Source organism: Astyanax mexicanus, chromosome 13, assembly GCF_023375975.1.
Source record: "Astyanax mexicanus isolate ESR-SI-001 chromosome 13, AstMex3_surface, whole genome shotgun sequence".
Classification (NCBI taxonomy): domain Eukaryota; kingdom Metazoa; phylum Chordata; class Actinopteri; order Characiformes; family Acestrorhamphidae; genus Astyanax; species Astyanax mexicanus.
In genome coordinates, this window is record NC_064420.1 from 51,868,631 (window position 1) to 51,883,398 (window position 14,768).

The 14,768-nt window shown below is 43.1% G+C and overlaps 1 protein-coding gene across 1 annotated transcript in view; it reads right to left on the reverse strand.

Moving 5' to 3' along the window:
• Positions 1-14,768, reverse strand: part of uhrf1bp1 (UHRF1 binding protein 1) — a 36,240-nt gene that overhangs the window by 4,664 nt on the left and 16,808 nt on the right. Inside the window, exons 10-22 of the mRNA XM_049486483.1 lie at positions 14,248-14,418; positions 14,026-14,150; positions 10,679-10,820; positions 10,086-10,279; positions 8,551-9,447; positions 8,098-8,456; positions 7,699-7,865; positions 7,417-7,562; positions 6,434-6,590; positions 5,665-5,942; positions 4,595-4,703; positions 4,272-4,339; positions 56-3,855 (exon numbers count right to left, since the gene is read on the reverse strand). Coding sequence (XP_049342440.1) covers positions 3,739-3,855; positions 4,272-4,339; positions 4,595-4,703; positions 5,665-5,942; positions 6,434-6,590; positions 7,417-7,562; positions 7,699-7,865; positions 8,098-8,456; positions 8,551-9,447; positions 10,086-10,279; positions 10,679-10,820; positions 14,026-14,150; positions 14,248-14,418 — 2,930 coding nt within the window. The 3' untranslated portion in view covers positions 56-3,738. The remainder of the gene's footprint in view (positions 1-55; positions 3,856-4,271; positions 4,340-4,594; positions 4,704-5,664; positions 5,943-6,433; positions 6,591-7,416; positions 7,563-7,698; positions 7,866-8,097; positions 8,457-8,550; positions 9,448-10,085; positions 10,280-10,678; positions 10,821-14,025; positions 14,151-14,247; positions 14,419-14,768) is intronic.

Genomic DNA, 14,768 nt, shown 5'->3' on the forward strand with positions numbered 1-14,768 from the left:
CAATGTTTTATAGAGCAGTGTTACTAGCTTGCTAGCTAGGTAGTTAGCTACTCACCGGGAGTCGGCCGAGTCACGTAGTCGTGGTCCCGCACAGCCGCGCTCCCGTCTCCCTCTTCTTCCAGCACACCGACAGCCTGCTCCCCTATCGCGCCCTCCTCGTCCAAACGAGCAGAATCTCCGAGACGGGAATTCACTCTGCTGTACACAGACTGCCTGGCTGGCCGAGTCCAGCTAAAACGACGCGGTATCGCACCTTTCTTCAGCCACGTCTTGCCCTTTGGTGTAACGTAGATGTCCTGCGGCTCAAAATGAGCGCTACACACATGCGTGCTGTTCCTAAGAATTTTGAAATTCGGCCCCTCACTCCTTCTAATGGCTATCACCCACTTCTTTCTGAGTTCCTCCTCAGCTGGAAATGAGTGGAAACTCAAATAAGGCTGTTTTTGCTTGGAATTAGAGCACAGTGGTACGCTGCAAAAACACTTACTACTCACTTGCGCCATGGCGGAAGAACGAACGCTCCAAACGGAACTGAGTTTACACAGAAATGTCTAGACCGGAAATGTCGACCCCGGAAGCGAGAGAAAGGCCTATTAGCACAAAGTGCACTTAAAACCAGTTAACCACCAGTTAGCACCTCACCACTAACCTCATGCTAATCGGTGTCTATTAGCATCCACTCATTATTAGCTACATTTAGCACAAGTGCTTGATAAACAGCTTTGGTAACGTTTCAATTTATATTAAATGAGGAGGAGCTACGAGGCTAACTTCAGCTGGATATGTAGCTTTACATGATTAGCAAAAACATTATCTTCATATGTTTAGCTAACGTAAAGCTAACCAGCTATCACGCTTTGTGAGTTTAGCTAATGTAAAGCTTATTTGCTATTTAATGTGTTTATTTAGCTAACATAAAGCTTACTATATATTATATTTTAAGAGTTTAGCTAACGGAAATCTTGCTAGCAACTTAATCTAAAGCTAACTAGCCATTTAGCTTCATAAATTTTGCTTCTGTAGGGCTTACATGCAATGTAGCTTAATGCATTTAACTACCATTAGCTTTACTAGGTATTTAGATTGATAAGTTAAGCTAATATAAACATTACTAGCTATTTAGCTTTGTGTGTTTAGCTAAAGTAACACTTAGTAGCTAATTAGCTTTATACATTTAGCTAACATTAGACTAATACGCTATTTAGCTTTGTCTATTTAGCTAATGTAAAGCTTATTAGCTCTTTAAGCTTTGTATATTTAGCTAACATTAGACTAATTAGCTATTTAGCTTTGTGTTTAGCTAATGTAAAGCTTATTAGCAATTTAGCTTTATACATTTAGCTAACATTAAACTACCTGGCTATTTAGCTTTGTGTGTTTAGCTAATGTAAAGTTTTTTAGCTATTTATCTTTATGACTTTAGCTAATGTAAAGTTTACTAGCATGTAGCTTTGTGTTTAGCTAATACTTTGCTAGTTGCTTTAAATAAGCTTCCATTATTTGTTAGCCTCGTAGCTCCACCATATAACTAGAGCAGGGGTTCTTAACCTCAATTCCTATTTTTTAACTATACGAATCAACCGAATCTCAAATAACTATTATTAACACTAATTAAGACATCAATTGTTGCCAGCTATCTATCTATCTATCTATCTATCTATCTATCTATCTATCTATCTATCTATCTATCTATCTATCTATCTATCTATCTATCAGTATCAATATCCACATTTCACACCACGTATTAATCATTTATCGTATCATATATCGAAAACAATGCCATACGTACTGATATCGATATTTTATCCCACCTTAAGTTAAGAATTAAATTTAGATGTATTTATTTAGCACTTTATAACAAATGTTTATCCTCTTAGGTGTGTGTTCACACCTGTATTAGGTTTCTCTAATCTAAATCAGTTAATGAATTCATTTACTTGGGAGTTTTAACCTTTGGCACAAACCTAAACACACAAATATGCTCCTCAACAAACCATGTGATGTGTTGTGTTCTCTAATTGGTCAGAACTTTCTGGGGCGGAGCTAGAAAGTAAATAAAACAAGAAGGTTCTGCATTCCAGACCAGCACGTTTAGCTGTGCAGTATGAAATTTAGGATGTGAGCAGCGATTATCTGGGTAATTAATCAGGTTGAACTGCACCTGAACAGCCGGTTAGCTAAAATATAAGCAATATATTTGATGGTCGAGTCGGATCAAGACTGGATCGTGTTCTCACCACCAATAAGAACCCCTCTGGAATTGGTTTGCGGCCAGACCAAGAACCACCTCCTCTCACGGGTTGTGGTATGATTGTTTTTGGTCGGAATTCGAGTGCGTTTACTGTTTTCAGACTTGCTCAAAAGAACCACACATGATATTTATAGTGACAAAATAACAACCCAAAAAAAAAAATGTGCTAAAAACTTTCCGGTTTTGTGTTTTTTTTTTTTTTTTTAATATAAAAGTCGGATAATTAAAATAAAATAAAAAATAATTTGGTCAAAAACAGATTCTACAGTGGATTGGTACCACCAGCTTTTTATTAAAAAGCTTTGGTATTTTTTTTATATTTAATGAGGAGGAGCTACAAGGCTAGCTACAGGTGGGTATTTAGCTTCATGAGATTAGCGAAAACTTTATCTTCATATGTTTAGCTAACGTAAATCTAACCAGCTATCACGCTTTGTGAGTTTAATTTCGATATAGCTTATGCACAATTTAGCTAGCAAAACGAAAATCTTGCTAGCAACTTAATCTAAAGCTAACTAGCAATTTAGCTTCTTGAATGTAACTTTTATACAGCTTAGGTGCAATTTTGCTTTATGCATTTAACTACTATTAGCTTTACTAGATATTTAGATTTATAAGTTTAGCTAATATAAACATTACTAGCTATTTATCTTTGTTTAGCTAAAGTAACACTTAGTAACTAATTAGCTTTATACATTTAGCTAACACTAGACTAACTAGCTATGTATCTTCATGGGTTTTACAAAATAAAAACTATATAAAAAAGGCATTAAAAATGCCCAATTTGTTTTCTTCTTACCTCACAAACCACATGAATGCAACCGAATAAGCACCCAAAGTGTTCAAAAGAATCACACCAAGAGTGCAAACCAAACCAAACCAGAGCTCGATTAAACCGGATTAAATGTAGCTGGTGTGAACACGACCTTAGAAGAACCCCTGCTCTAGAGTTCATCACTATAATGCACTTAACTGAACCCGGTTCTGTTCTGCATTAATACAGGAAACGACTGGAGAACAGTACCGTCAGAACCACACATAGAACCACCAGAACCCCAAACACACACACACACACACACACACACACAGGCAGCTCTACAGTGAAACATTATTGTCTATCAGAACTACACACCTATCATCAGTGTTTGCACAACAGCAGTGGTGCATTGTGGGTACCAGAGGTGAACAGAGCTACACACCTACTCACACTCTCACACACCTGTACACTACAACCTCCTCACTCATCCAGGTGAGTCACACAGGTAACGAGAGAGAGAGAGAGAGAGAGAGAGAGAGAGAGAGAGAGAGAGAGGGTGAGTCAGTGATGATTACAGTAACTGTGATGAAGAAGAAGAAGGTCGTGGTGTTGATCTTGAGGCTCGTGTCAGTGTGTGTGTGTGTGTGTGTGTGTGTGTGTGTGTGTGTGTGTGTGTCGGTGGCGCCCCCTGCTGGTGCTGTATGTAAGGATGGATGGATGGATGGATGGATTACAGGGTAAATGCAGGGTTGTATTTGTGGATCTCCTGCAGGAGGCGCTCTCGCTCCGACAGAACTGCAGCCAGAGCAGAACGAGCTTCACCCAACTCCACCTGCAGCACCTCCACCTGCACACACACACACACACACACACACACACACACACAGATTATATATACACAAGCAGACAGTCATACAGACACACAAACCACAGTGTATATCACTATAATATATAACTCCCATTTAAGTGATTCATATTTGTAAAAGATGAAGTGTGTGTATGTGTGTGTAACAATATTGTGTGTGTTTAATATTAATGTGTGTGTGTGTGTGTGTGTGTGTGTGCATGTGTGTGTAAGTGATTAATAATAATTTGTGTGTGTGCTTAATATTAATGTGTTAGAGTGTGTGTAACATTAATGTGTGTGTGTATGTGTATGTGTATAATGTGTGTGTGTTTAACATTAATGTGTGTGTGTGTGTGTGTGTTTGTGTGTGTGTGTTTAACATTAATGTGTGTGTGTATTTAATTAAATTAATGTACCTCCCCCTCCTCTCCAGGTCCACAGCAGGGTCTGTCCTGGGTTCTCTCTCCTGATTGGCTGCTAGTGGCTGGAGGAGAAAGTCAAAGGTCAATTCAATTTTCTATAATTTATATTTCATGTGTAATTATTCATGTATTATTATTCATCAGTCAAAAGTTTGGACACCCCCTCGTTCTCAAATAATTCAGCATGAGTTCCTGTAGAGCTTTATTTAAAAAGTCTTCAATATTAAATTTAATGTAGAAAATCATAGAAATTAAGGAAAACACACTGAATGTGAGAGAAGAGGTTATTAGATTGGTTTTATTTGAGCGTGACTCACGTCTGAGAGTGAGACGCCCGTCGTCCAGGCGCTCCAGCACCAAACTGTCCAGGTAGAAGGCCACGGGTACGGGCTGGGGGGCGGTGGGGTACACCCGCGGACCGTCATCCTGAAACACATCATATAAATACGTTATAATATAATATGATACAATATAATATAATATAAAATAATATAATATAATATAATATAATATAATATAATATAAAATAATATAATATAATATAATATAATATAATATAATATAATATAATATAAAATAATATAATATAATATAATATAATATAATATAATATATAACAGGTATTTAAACCCTCCTACGACTGGGTCCCACAGCTGGAATTGAGAGATACAGTAAATAGTAATTTTGTCAGGTTACGTAAAAATGCCCTTGATTCTGCGTATTTAATAATTATAGTTATAAAAATAAATAATAATAAACGTATTTATATAGCACTTTTCATAAAATAAAATCTCTGTACAAAAAGTGCTGTACATACAAACAGAACACCAGTAAAATCCAATGCAATGTAAAACTGCAAATAAGGCAAATAAAATAAAAAGGTAAAATAAGACATGGTAGGATTATAAAAAAATAAATGTTTTCCCATCATTACGATAGCAAAGACACACCTATACATCATTAAAACAGGGCCTATAATTTCGTATATAGTGTCAATTAATAATAAATGTTTAAGGATGTTTTGAGGTCACTTTTTATTAAATTAAGAACAGAAGAATGCAAGTTTATATTCATAAAGTTTTAAGAGTTCAGAAATAATCAATATTTGGTGGAATAATCCTGGTTGGTTTTTAATCACAGTTTTTTTCATGCATCTTGGCATCATGTTCTCCTCCACCAGTCTTACACACTGCTTTTGGATAACTTTATGCTGCTTTACTCCTGGTGTAAAAATTCAAGCAGTTCAGTTTGGTGGTTTGATGGTTTGTGATCATCCATCTTCCTCTTGATTATATTCCAGAGATTTTCAATTTGGTAAAATCAAAGAATTTTTTTTTACAGAGATGTATATGGTAATCTGAGTGGGCGGAGTCTGAGGTAGGTGTACCTTCAGTGTGAGGCTGGTGTTGTAGATCCGCAGTCTGATTGGTGGAGGCTCGGCGGTGAGCTCGTCCTCCAGGAACGGGCCGAGTGTGTTTAGGGTGGAGGTCAGAAGCTCCGCCCTGCAGCCCTGAACACACACCTCCAGAAACCCCGCCCCCTCTGCCGACGGGCAGTGCCGCCCCGCAGCCGGACCCCCCTCCACCCGCACACACACCGCCGGGGGGGCCCGCGGCCCGGGGGACGGGGGGACACGGGACAGGGGGGCGGGGGACGACGGACCACCTGCAGGACAGTTTAGCATTAGCACTGGAGCTACGATGTAGCTAATGTAGCTAACAAGTAATAAAAACATATACCCAATAAACTACTAGCACTGAATACGAGGCTAATGTGGCTAACAAGCTATAAAAACATATAGCCTATAAACTATTAGCACTGGAGCTACGAGGCTAACGTTGCTGACAAGCTATAAAAACATAAAGCCTATAAACAATTAGCACTGGAGCTAACAAGCAATAAAAACATATAGCTTATAAACTATTAGCACTAGAGCTACGAGGCTAACGTAGCTAACAAGTAATAAAAACATATAGCCTATAAACAATTAGCACTGGAGCTACGAGGCTAATGTTGCTAACAATCAATAAAAACACATACCTCATAAACTATTAGCACTGGAGCTACAAGGCTAACATAGCTAATCAGCAATAAAAAACATAGACTATACACTATTAGCACTGAATGCTAAGATGCTAATGGTAAGCTGGTGTTACCGGGTGGCAGTGCCAGTCCAGCCAGCAGCTCTGCCAGTCTTTGGTTGCCCAGTTGTTTGGGGGTGATGGACCGCGCCTCAGTCGCCACGACGACATCCTCCCCTCGCATCTCCATCACCGAGCTGACTCCGCCCACACACAGCATCAGCACCGACACCTACAGGAGACACACACGGTCCAGAGGATAAATACACACTACTGATGAACCACAGCAGAGCTGCTTTCATCTTTCAAGACTCTGCCCACCCCCAGCATGGACTGATTTAGGGCGTAGTGTCAGGGTGTCTTTGCTGTCGTAATGACAGGAAAAGTACATCTTGTGCGGCTTGAAACGCAATGCAAAAATCATGTTCTAATTCTCTTAATTAATCACGTGTGTGGTTAATTTTGGGCGTAACATGAAATAAACCAATCAGAGTGTCTCTTGCTCATCATTCCTTTTAAGAGTCAGGTGAGCTCTGACTTTGGGATATTGCTATTTTAACAGTTCAGCTACCAAGACGCAACTGCCATACCTCTGCAATAACTGTTTACCAAAACAAATGTGATATTGAATGATATCGATCAATTACATTTTGCACCTAAACATGATTGTGTAAAATGCCTGTCGACCGTACTGCACTGTACAGGTTAATTTAGGGGGTGTCAGTGTGTCTTTGCTGTCATAACGACGGGAAAAGTACACCTTGTGCGGCTTGAAACACAAAGCAAAAGTCATGTTCTAATTCTCTTAATTAATCATGGGAGTGGTTAATTTTTGGCGTCTCTTGCTCATCATTCCATTTAATGAAGAGTCAGGTGAGCTCTGACTTTGGCGGATTGTTATTTTAATGGTGCAGCTACCTGGACGTGTCTGACGCTTCTCAGCAGAAAGGAGTGAAAATAGACTGTTGGTGTAAGATAGCAATGAGCATCACATCACGCCCTGCACAGGGTGTAAGATAGGACCCTAAAATAAGTGTATAGTATTTGTGAGAACTCACTGTGTCCTGGGAGATGTCCTCAGTGCTTTGGGACAGAGAGCTGCTCAGGTCTGCTGAAGACCCTCCCTCCGTCCCCCCGGCAGGACTGACCCGGCTACCTGAGTGCACTGGAGTACCGTTAGGACGCATAGACTCCAAACCAGACTCTACCGAGAGAGAGAGAGAGAGAGAGAGAGATTGCACTTTACTGTACAGGAGGATGCTAACAGCTAATGCTAGAAAGGATGCTAACAGATAGATGGTGTTAACTAAAGATGCTACAGTAGCAGGAGTTCACTATACCGGAGTCCAGCAGGATGATGAAGTTCTCGCTGGTGTCGCTGTCCACCGACAGACCATCATCTGCAATACTGCTGTCCAGCAGACCGCTATCACAGGAATTCTGGGAAGAAGAGTGTTTGAGGGGCTGCAGACGTAGACTACCGTCGTCAGGTCGGGCAGTCTGCTCCCTAAACACACAGAAAAAGAATAGTGTATAAAAAACGCAAATAAACACGCTTATGTTCGTTGTCGACTAATCTTTAATTTGTAGCACTACACAAAGTACTGGGGACACTCACACAATTTGCACTCAGCTCAGCCTACCTCTCCAAATGTCCTAATCGTTGACTAATCGACTAATCATTAGTTGCAGCCCTACACTAGAATAGGAGATATTAGTAAAGAACCTCAGGTTCTTACTTGGTCGGAGTGCTGAAGAGCTTGGTCATGGCCGACCCACGACTCAGGATGCTAAAGGCGTCTTTCGTGATGGACAGCGCCCCCTTGGTGAGGTCCAGAGAGGCATTCAGGGCGTCTTTGGTGACGTCCTTGGTGGCGTTGAGGGCATTAGAAAGCTCCCCCTCTAGGCTGAAGGTGGAAGTGTCTCGGGTCATGGCTGGCGATTGGGGAGGGGACGTTACGAGCGTCGCTGGCTGGGACTGTTCGTTCTGGGCGGTTTGTTTGTCCACTTCCTCCACGGCCTCACAAGCTTCCTCCACTGATCCTTCTCCTTCACAGTCTCCCTCGTCTGCCTCGTCCTGGGTTCCTCCGGCGCTGGCCTGAGCGACAAACGACAATAATTATTACACATGAATGTTTTTAACAACCTTCAAATGGAAAACGATTGGTCTTGTATCTCGTCCAGGCTCTTACTGTGCCGTTTTCCCCGACGTTACCGTCCTGCAGCAGCGCCTGGCCGCTGGCTCTGTGGGATGGAGACGTTTCGGAGTCCGTGATGCTCCGAGTGTCCGTCTCCTCTGGAGAACCGGCGTCCTCTTCAGGCTCCGCTACGGTGGGCGGCAGCAGCAGGCTGAGCTCTAGCACCTCCAAGAGGAAAGAGATGCAAACCGCAGGATGATTAGCTTTCTTCTCTTCTGAAACCTGGCCAGAACTCTGAGGGTCACGGGTAAGATCTCCGGCCAGCCGAGCGATGTAGTCCTTCATCCTGAGGAGAGCGACATACTGGTAGTGGTTCAGCCACACTTTAACCGGGGTGATGGACTGTGCCAGGATGTGGACAGGTGCTGAGGGAGCTTCAGGTACAGGAGTCTGGTCGTCCTGCACTGGTAGGACATGGTTTATTCCAGGACTTTTTGGGGCATCAGGACCACTTCCTGTGCTTCCAGCGGGAGATACCAAGTTCCCACTCAGGGCTTTTGGGTGGCACATCCAAACAGACATGGCAAACGGTTCCACGAACGGCAACACTCTGCCCTTAGGTCCTCGGCGGGTTCCTTCAAAACCCAGCCCCGCCCGAGACAGGCTCAAGCACCAGAGGTCTCGCGACCGGCTGGGAAGTTTCTCAGTGGAGGAGTGAAGGAACTCTGGTGGAAGGGGATGGAAGGTGTTGCGGTCGCGAGGGAACGGGGGACTCGGGGACGTCTGGAAGAACGGTTGAGCGGAAAAGCTGGAGTAGACGCCCTGCAGGTCGGAGAGCGACCCGTGAGGACAGTGGCGGGTGTTACTCAGAACCGCCTGCGGGAGACTGAAGCTCAGAGACTGAGGACGGTCTGGATGGTCCAGGATAGAGGAGTCCAGAGGAACCACCAACTATAAACGGAAAAGGGACGGGTCAAACACATTATCCAGAACAGGCTACAACTTCAATCCATTATCTTTTGGTTGCCTTACTTGGGAAATCCAGTTTAGATGCTAGAACCTTTCGAAATATTCAATTAGCGTAGCTAACAAGCTTTAACACATACATACAGTTGTATGTTGCTATATACAGTTAACAGCCATTGTCAGTTAACTGTTAGCTACAGCTAGCTTTGATTCACTAGAAAGTTAGGTGCATTATCTATTTTCATATGCGTTTTCTCTCAGAATTCTTTCTCAACAGAGTTAGCTTTTTTCATTTAGCAGTTAGCTAGGGTTAGCTAACGTCTCTTAACATAGCAGTAACATAGCTAGAGTTTAACAGGAATAAGCTATTTTTTTGTTAGCTAGTGTAAGCTATTAACAGAGTTAACTAGCTACAGCTTTTTTCTTCAAACAGTTACCAGTTATTGTTAGCCACTGTAACCCGGCTAAGATAACCAGATCAGACAGGTATGAGATCAGACAGGTATGAGATCAGACGGGTATGAGGTCAGACAGGTATGAGATCAGACAGGTAAGAGGTCAGACAGGTAAGAGGTCAGACGGGTATGAGATCAGACAGGTTCAAACAGAGGTTAAGTCCTGACCCTCAGTTGCGTAGCGTCCACCCAGACGTCCACATGCTCGTCGGTCTTGCTGCTGTCCTGCAGGTGGTAGAAGGCTTTGACCTGGTCGAGCGTCCGGAGCAGACCCCGGGAGAACAGCGCCATCCACAGGAGACTGGGAGCGTCTACACACAACTGCAGACCGTTCAGCTGAGCGTACAGGTTAGAACAGGGCACTGCGAGGGAACAGGTACACAACCGGAGAACCCCATATAAGTACCTGATCACTCACTCAAACGCTGCGTTCACACAGCGGGTAAATCTGGATCGAATTTTGGATTTTTTAAGTCATTTGTAATACAGATGGGTTGTTTGTGTTGCTGTGTAAACAGCAAGAATAAGACATAAGAATTAAAAATAAGACAGAAATCAACGTGGAAACGTGTACATTTAACCGGAAACACATCTGAGACGATGCTGCCCTCTAATGGAGGCCTCCAGTAATACATGTAGCACACAGACAAGTACGTAAACAGTTACGAATGAATATCTCTAGCCTAAGCACAGAGTGGGTAACTGAGGGTAACTAAAGGTAACTAAGGGTAATTAAGGATAACTGAGGTAACTGTGGGTACCGGGAGTTCCGGGGCTGTGGGGGAAGTAGTATTCGGTGAACTGCATGTGGATAGCGGGCGTATTCTCCGGCAGCTGGAGCGTCTTGCGGTTACAGGACAGAAGAGACTGGGTTCTCTTGCTGTTGCGCCCCCCGGTGGACACCTGAGAGACAAGAGAGAGAGAGCTAAGACAGCAAAATTACCTACCAGAAACACAGAAAATCTCTATCTTGGTCTCATCTGTCCACCATTATTATATTATCACCATTATCTCCATTATTTAAATGTTGACTGATGCACCCTGAGCCTGCAGGATGCCTTGAATTTCTGAATTTCTTTGGCGTGACGCTCCTGTGCTTTATACTGGATTTATCAGACCCATCAGAGCTTCATAGCTGCTCCTGTGGTCATGTGATCAGACTGCGCTAATGTGATTGCCGCCATAGCATTTCATTATATTGAAATGTGGACGGATGAACCCTGACCCTGAGTTCACACTGGAAAGCGACAACGCGACATGTGACCATGCATTTCCTTAGGAAGGGCGTGATTTGTTGCCATGACTCGCGACAGGTGACAAGCGATACAGAGTTTAAATTTCTTAACTTTATGCAAATGAATGAGGCAGTGAAGCGACATTCTAACCCGATTGGCTTCTAGTATTTCTTTGGGCCAATCACATACAAGGGGTCTGAGGACTTTTGGCTCCTTTCGCCTTTTGTTCTCACCACATAGAAACGGCCATGAGTCTCGCGAGCTCCGAGTCATTACTGTAGAAAAGTGGCAGAGCGATTCCGCATATTTGTACCATATTTTCCATCCAAAATAGATATTTTTCAAGCGAGAATAAAAATGACTGGATGGTGAAAGTGTGAAACCATGATACACACGCGAGTTGAGCTTTGAATGCAGTGTGATGCCCCGTGATGCACCCTGAGCCTGCAGGGCGGCTTGAATTTCTGAATTACTTTAAAACTTGATTGGGGCTGCTGATCCACCATCCAAGCTATCCAGGGTCACAACCTTTCATCAATAGTTTTCTTCCATCCACGTCCAGGGAGGTTAGCTACAGTGCCGTGGGTTGTAATTTTTTTGATTATGTCAAAAGAGAGAGACAGCAAAATTAGCTGCCACAAAACCTACGTTTCTAGATGCATATAAAACACATGATGCAGGGGCTCCGAGTGCTCCAGCGGTCTAAAGTGCTGCCACTATGATCGAGAGATTGCTGATTCGAATCCTGGTTATGCAGCTTGCCATCAGCTGCAGGAGCCCCGAGAGAGCACACACAGTTGGTCTTGCTCTCTCTGGGTGGGTACAGTACAGTAGATGGCGCTCTCTCTCTTTCCCCTCATCACTCCTAGGGTGATGTGGATCAGCACAGAGCTGCGTCTGTGAGCTGATGTATCAGAACCGAGTCGCTGCGCTTTCCTCCGAGCGTTAGCGCTGTGATGCTACTCGACAAAAGAGGTTCAAAAAGAGGCGGAATCTGACTTCACATGTGTCGGAGGAGGCGTGTGCTGGTCTTTACCCTCCTGGTGTTGGAGCATCACGTTTTATACTAAGAAATATTAGAATATTAACGGATTAATTTGCTAATATATAACTGTGTGCAGCGAGTGATGAATAAGCGAGGTCAGGGAGATTCTCTACAGATAAAAGCTGAACCGCTGCAGAATACAGCATGACTCATGTCCTGCACACACACACACACACACACACACTAATGAACAGCGCTGATGTTCCTCCTCGGGTGGGTTCTGCAGCAGTGTGATGCTCTGTGACGAGAGCCGGACTGACACTCGGCCGGATCACGGTGTGACGTGGGCGAGGCGGGCCGGCGCTGATTTATGAGAATCTTCTGAGCTTCATACTGGATTCATCATACACTCCAGAGCTACACAGCCGATCCTGTGATCATGTGATTAAATCGGGCTAATGCGATTCGGTAACACTTTACTTTAATGAGGGGAACATCAATTAACCAATTATTCTGACAAAAATAAACACTGATAAATTGTTAAAAACTGCTAAAATCCACTTTTTCTGATTTACATAGGATCTCTGGTGGATTCTGCGTTTTACTCTAGGACTCTAGGACCAGGGACCAGGAAAAATCCAATGCAAGTAAACAGTGGGTTAATCTTGTCTGAGCAGAGGTGGGTAGCCCAGGTCCAGAAAGTGAAGTAAAGTAAAAATCCACCCCGAGGTTTTGTTTGTTCCAACTGCCTGGGCGGCTTTGCTGCGGCTCAGCCAACAAAACCCCGGGGTGGATTTTTACTTTCTGGACCTGGACTACCCACCTCTGTGTGTAAGTAACTACAGGTTTAAATAGGATCTCCGGTGGATTTGGTGTTTTACAGAGACTCTAAGACTAGGTCAGTGGCTGAACTGCACTTAGAAGGGCATTATTACACATGTTATAAAGTAACATATATGACATTGCAAAGACTGTTATTAGTGTAAAAATGTCTTTATTTTAAAATAAAATTTAAACGTTTTCTGTCTTGCTGCCTCCTGCTGTTGCAGTGCTGTTAACCAATCAGAGGTGATATGTTTGAATGTATGAATATTCATAAACAAGAGCCGAAATACTGTGCAGATTAACATCAAGCGCTAGTTTGACTTTTTTTGAAGAATTACAGTTTTGTTTACTTAACTTAGCTTAGCTTTACAGGTTTACAGACCAGTTGAATTACCAACCTCTCATACAATGCGTCTTATGTATAAAAAAAGGCCAGAAAATAGACGTTTATAATACGAAAAATACAGTATTTTATCTTTTTTAGGTAACAGTATCCGAGTATCTCAGAATCGAAGTATTGTGATATCATGGTAATAACATAATATTGTGGGATGCCCTGTGATTTCTACTCCTAGTGATAATAAATCTCTTGAGAGCAGGAATCTCAAGAGATGCTGATTTATACCGAGTGTGATACGATGCTCTGCAGGGAGGCGTGCTGGGCTTCCCCACAGTGTTCACTTTAAATAATGATGAGAGTAAAAATGACATTTTTAGAATGACTCATGTGATGTGACATGCACCATGTGATTTAAGGATGATGCGAGAGTGATGTGAGGTAGTTTCTCACTGCTGCTTCCGTTCCCTCTGGGGTTACGCGAGAGCGACTGTCTCAAAAAAGCAGAAGAAACACATTTTTTTCTTTCTTTCTTCTGTATTTCTGAATAATTTACACTAATTACAGCCACTTTTTACGCCTTAAGACACTTAACTGTGTCTAAGCTCCTTTCTGATTGGCTGTAGTAATTATTAAGGAAAGAATGAGCTAAACTGCTGTAGGCTGAAGGGGTGGGGCTAATCTGATGTGTGGTAAATGGGTGGAGCTAAATATGCTAATGCAGACCTGGTGGATGTCCAGATCGTCCACCCGGAACACCATGCAGCTAGACCGGAATCTCTTTAGGGCGGTCCCAGACGTCCGGGAGGCCACGCCCCCTTCAGGGCTGGACTTGCGGGCGGATTCTCCTTCTGTAAGTAAGAAGATAAATCAATTTTTCAGACGTTTAAAGGTCAATCTGAGAGTGTGTGAGTGTGTATGTGGTTCTGTGGGTGCGCGGTGTGGTACCCTGGGTTCTCCGGGCCGGGGACTGTGTGCCGGGTGGGTTCTGGTCAGCGATTGGTCCAGGAAAGCCGGAAGCGTCCACCCTCTGCTGGAACTCCTGCAGAAGCTTCGCTGCCCACTGAGCTCGAGAGTCCATCGCTCCACAGTATCCCTCCCAGTGCCTGCAGCCGTCACCTATACACACACACACACACACACACACACACACAGTATAAACAAGCGAGCATGTCAGTGTGTCTTTGCTATCATAACGACAGGAAAAGTACACTAATTGCACTAATTCTCTTAATCAATCATGGGTGTGGTTAATTTTGGGCGTAATGTGAAATAAACAATAAACCAATCAGAGTGTCTCTTGCTCATCATTATCTTTAAGAGTAGATCAGGTGAGCTCTGATTTTGGTGTATTGCTATTGTAACGGTGCAGCTACCTGGACGTGTTCAACAAACTCTTCTCAGCAGAGGAAACTGAGCTGCTGGTTGACGCTGTGAAGGAGCTCCAGCAGCTCATTTACGGGAACAGC